Source organism: Pteropus vampyrus, unplaced genomic scaffold, assembly GCF_000151845.1.
Source record: "Pteropus vampyrus isolate Shadow unplaced genomic scaffold, Pvam_2.0 Scaffold319, whole genome shotgun sequence".
Taxonomy (NCBI): Eukaryota; Metazoa; Chordata; class Mammalia; order Chiroptera; family Pteropodidae; genus Pteropus; species Pteropus vampyrus.
This window is the reverse complement of record NW_011889100.1, coordinates 912,627-917,734: the sequence shown is the minus strand read 5'-3', so window position 1 is coordinate 917,734 and position 5,108 is coordinate 912,627. Positions and strand designations below refer to the sequence as shown.

General features: G+C 53.3%; 1 protein-coding gene across 1 annotated transcript in view; it reads left to right on the top strand.

Moving 5' to 3' along the window:
• Positions 1-5,108, top strand: part of S100A10 (S100 calcium binding protein A10) — a 12,973-nt gene that overhangs the window by 6,155 nt on the left and 1,710 nt on the right. The window contains exon 3 of the mRNA XM_011377693.2: positions 3,753-3,903. Within this exon, the coding sequence (XP_011375995.1) occupies positions 3,772-3,903 (132 nt within the window). The 5' untranslated portion in view covers positions 3,753-3,771. The remainder of the gene's footprint in view (positions 1-3,752; positions 3,904-5,108) is intronic.

Below are 5,108 nucleotides of genomic sequence, written 5' to 3'. Positions count from 1 at the left end.
GTGAAGTCTGGCCTTGGCCTGGGTGGAGCCGAGACCAAGTGCCTTCCTGCTTTCCAATGACGGGCCCAAAAATGTGTGACTTTAGAGCACTACCCACTTACATGCCTTTGGCCACAGTCCAGCCTTTTAAAGTTGGGAGAAACAATGGAACCCTTTCAGGGTGACAATGCAGAAATCAGCACGCGGAGTGCCGGGGAAGCTGGACTGACATTTTAGGATTTTTCCTAAGCTTCTCATTTTCCTGGGAACTCACCAATGTAGGAACATTGCATCAAAAGCAAAAAAGAAGGAATTTGCTTATTTTTAACAATTTTCGGCACTTCCTAGCCTTTCACTAAATAACTACCATCCAACCCACCAATGGATTTAATACCAATTGTCACATGGCTGTTGTTTGCCAGTTCAGGTTGGCGCCTGACAATTCATCAAAGAAAAATGGATGTCTCTGTTGGGGCGGATTCTGCATTCTTTCTTCCTTTTGGGCTGCGCCCAGAATCTTCCTTTGCTGCCCACGTTTCCAGTGGGGAGGTTTTCTGTTTGGTGAGAGGCGGCAGAGACAGCCCGCATCCAGATCCGTTGCCAAAACTCATTTTTCCTTAATTTCCTTTAGAGATCAAGTTCAAGAATGCCTTCTGAGTTCAATGTTCAAAAGAGGCTTTTTTTTTTTTCCTTTTCGAAATCTCTTAAGCAAAAAGAAGGAAACCTCGAACACAGTTTAAATAACAGATGTTTGTTTTCGCTGACACCCCACCGACTATTTTCTGGGTGGGCTCTAAGAAAATTAAGGTATGAAAAAGACACAGAAGAGCGAAGTAAATGAGACCTCTTGCTCTTCAAAAGGGTCCTTCTGGAAGTCACCGCCTGCGTCTGGGCACGGGCCCAGAGCAAACATTTGGGATTGCTCAGGAGCAGACACTTTTCGAAGGGGCCTCCTGCTTCTCCTCGGGTGGTCAAAACTGACACTATTATCAATTTTGTTCTTATTGCTTCTTAAGGAGGCTCTACAAGGGCAGGGTGCTAGCTCCTCAGACCCTGCCCAAGAAGCCCACAGTCTAGTGGGGAAAGAAACAGAGACACAGTTAACTAGAATTTATGACATGTTTTTCGATAGTATGCCATTAGCTGGTGACCTCCCCAAAGGCAAGCACCTTGGAACGAGTGTGTGTCTGCCTGCCTCTGACAGCATGACCAGGACATGAAAAGTAGGTACTCAGCGTAGGAGAATCGAAAATGGAAAAACAGTTCCCTCCACTGAGGCTAAATTAGTGGAGCCCAGAATTCCTTTCTGCAGAAGACCTATTGCCCAGGCAAACAGGAGATACACAGACATCAGAATAAAATGATCTGATAAAAAGTGAGTGAACAATGAGGACGTTACATCCCGTGGCACTCACACAGAGAGAGAGAGAGAGAGAGAGAGAGAGAGAGAGAGAGAGAGAGAGAGAGAGAGATCGTGCCAGGGGCTGACCAGACCTGTTTAGCAGGATGCATGTTTTCTCCCCCGCTTGTGGAAGCTTGTGGAAGCTTGTGGAATGTGCTCTCTTCTGTGCTCTACTGTTCCGTTCGCAGGCGGCCCCTTCCCCGGCCCTTCCTGCTCTCACGTCCGCCCGCTGATCTCTGAACTGCCCGGGTTTCAGCCCAGACCGGGGTGATCACACCTGCACCTCAGCTCCTGCCAAGGGGATTATCTGATTCATTCGCTCAGCAAACATGGAGTTAGTGGTTATGAATAAAATAATGCAGTTATTATCCTAGAGGAATTTAAATCTAAGACAGGGAGACAGACTGGTAGACAAACAAGTGGGCTGAGCATTTCGGGTGCAGGAGGACATCATCTGGGGCACAGGGAGGACGCAGCTGGCCCTCGGCCCCAGGCCCCAGGCCCCAAGCCCTCCAGGGAAGAAGCACCTAAGCCAGAAGCCAGAGGCCAGCCGGCCCTGGGGCGAAGCGTGCAGGGCGGCTGAGGGAAGACGGCCTCGCTCTCTTCGAGATAGTAAAGGTGGCCTCAGCTCACACCCGTTTTTCTCAGAAGTCCCTGCTTCCGGGGCCCTCACTCCGGCTCTGCAGGTTCCTTTCCTTCTGCTCTTCCCTGAGAAGACAGTGAACTGGGTGTCGCCCCACAACTCCTAGGGTCTCCGGGACTTGGTCGTGAAGTGCCCTGCCCTCTGAGCTTGGGTAGAGGTATTTTAAACCTCAATGGCGGCCGACTCCTTTCCTGAGATTTCAGAACTGGGATGGGATCCCACATCCTTCTCCCACAGGTGACTCACTCGGTTCGGATCTCTTAAGGTGCTGGACTGCCAGAACCAACCCAGGCCAGGCTGACCCATCTCTGCCCACGGCCCTCCGAAAGCACGTGGGAGATGGGGCAAGGCAGACCCGGCCGTGCAGGAAGAGAGGGGACAGGGCGCTCGGGCCCCTGGACTCCGCCTGCCAGGGCCGCCCGCGTGAGCACTGTGCGCCGCGCGCTCTCCAGGACTCTGCCTTCCCCGTGAATCACGCCGGGTTCTCTAGCCCTCCCCAGAGCAGCACATTCCTTGGCATGCTGGTTCCTGTACTTTTCTGGGGATTAAGGGGTAGAATTTACTGTTCTTAAGTGTAATTGCTCAATGCTCGTGTTCGGCAGCTCCACCTTCTCCTCCATAAAAGATGGCATTTAGAGGCCTGTGTCGAACACGATCTGCCAGCAGCAGAAACCAGGCCGAACGCGTGTCTCGTGTTCCCACTGGCGCTCGCCAGCAGGGGAAGGGGCTGGCCTCTCCTCCGACCTGCGCTCGAAACCTATTCTTGTGATTGGTTTTTTTAGGAATGGTATATTACAGTCTCCGTTCAAGTTCATCTGTCTCGTACGCAGTAGTGATTTTAGGTGATACTGGCCAAAGCTGCTCTGTTCTGGCCAAAAATTCCTTCCAATTCGGCCAGAATCCTCTGAGCTTCCGTCAAGCCCTGGGTGCTGGGTCTTGATGAGACCTGTCCCCCCGGATCACGGGACATGTCTCCTTTCCTCTCTTTTAAACTCTTCATGACAAAAAGCTCCTGCTCTCCCACTGTACCCCAGACGGTGAAAGTCACTGTTCTGTCCTTGCTGCCAACTATCTGTCAGGTCCCCAAAAGGGTGAACGGACACTCTTACTTGTTCCTTCTCAAGAACTAGATAATGAGCTTTGGGTAGGCGGGGGGAGGGTGGGGGGGTCGGACAAGTGCATTTTACTATCGAAGATGCACAAAAATGTCTCTGTTGCGAGTTCAGAGCTTTAGTAAAGAAGCATACCCAGCAGAAAAAATTCATCCGTAAGCGACTTCTAAACCCTAGAAGTAGACAGAGCCGGGTTCGCCGGTGGAGCTTGAGGGCTGAAGTTTTCACGCTAACCAGGCTTGGCCGTGTGGGCCGTTGGTTGGCACACCACCGTATCTAAGAGCCCCATTTACCAGTGTCAGGAGGAGTGACGAAACATCTGTAGGTGCTTTGTCATTTAAAAAGAGACGCACTGATCTCGCCTCTCCAGATGATTCGAGGTTTTATTCTTCATTAGGTGATTCACGCAGAATTAGCAGGCAACCAGGTGAATCCCTCACTCCGAGGCCCAAAACCCGGGGCGAATCGGTCCTTAGAGGCATTGAATTTTGCAGCTGGAAAGATCCCAACAGCTGAGCTAATAATCACCCTCCTTCCAATTATCCTCAGTCAGGAGACCAGCAACACATGTCGCTTTAAAGTTAACGGAAACCCTGTCTGTCCATCCTTACTGCAGAGCAGCAGACCGAGCCGAAATGCCGTCTCAGATGGAACACGCCATGGAGACCATGATGTTCACCTTTCACAAGTTTGCTGGCGATAAAGGCTACTTGACGAAGGAGGACCTGCGGGTGCTCATGGAAAAGGAGTTCCCGGGGTTTCTGGAAGTAAGTGCTAGAAGCATGTCTGGGTGGCGACTGTTCGTAAGGGGAAAGGGACACAAAGATGACGCGGCCCCCGCCCGCGAGGGGCTTAGAATGGGACGCACGGCGGGACGCCACGCAGACGGCCACGGCGAGGCGGGTGTCAGAGGCCATCGGGAGCCCTCCGCGCCGCTGAGACCGAGCTGCAGGAAAGGCCTCTCAGCAGAGTCCCCATCCCCAGCAAGGCCGCCCGGCTGCCCTCGGGCCCGGACCCGGACCCGGCACGGGGGATGGCGCGTCCTGGTCCCAACCACTTCGAGCAACTGAATCTCGCTGCTTAAATGCGTCAGATAAAAGGCTTTCTAAGACTTTCCCGACTCTAAAGAAACGGTGTAGAACACCCGAGGGCCACGCATCGCTCCAGAAAGAATTGCTTTTCACACGGAAGACGCGAGAACGCAGGAGCACGGCTTGCGTTCTCGCGTCACCTGTACAGACCGAGGCATCCGGGAGGACTAGACGGGGACTCTGCCATCGGCTCCCGCGTCACTCAGGACATTGGACAGCTGTCCTTGTACGTCGTGGGCCCTCGAGGGATGGTTGATACATGTCACTGAAGGTGAACGGTGCTTGACAAAACACTAGATTGCGATGCACGCCGTTTCCTTGCCACGACCGGAGCCACTCTGAAGGGTCGTCACGGTGCTTGGTGTGGAATGACGCGTCCGCCCTAAAAGGTGACGGGGGTGACGGTGAAAGGCGGGTCCTGCCTCGCGCCTGGACGAGGGCATGGTAGTCAAGGCCCTGCCTTCCGACGGAGGAAGCAGGGTTGTGCACCCCATGATGACATGTGATTTACATGTCATCAATGCCAGTTAAATAACCGGCTGTCGGTTGCCTCGCTAGCCTCTCCGAGCGGCAGTTACCCGAACGTTGTCCCAGAATGAGTCAGGATACACTGTGACTCTGCTTCCCCACAGTCCCGTGAGACAGCCCCGGGCCAGGGGTCAGTTCACAGACTGCAGGACCTCAGTTCCCTCCTCTGTAAAGCAGGACCGCTGGACGTGTAACCTGCGAGGTCACGCTCCCCCGCTGCGATTCTTCGAGGCAAGCAGAAAATGCTCGGTTGTGAGCCCGCCCGTCACACGAACTAAGCCATCTTGGTGACTAAATACCCGTTAACCGCGTTGTTGCATAAGTTAGAAGCCAGCGTGAATGTCACCGGAGAC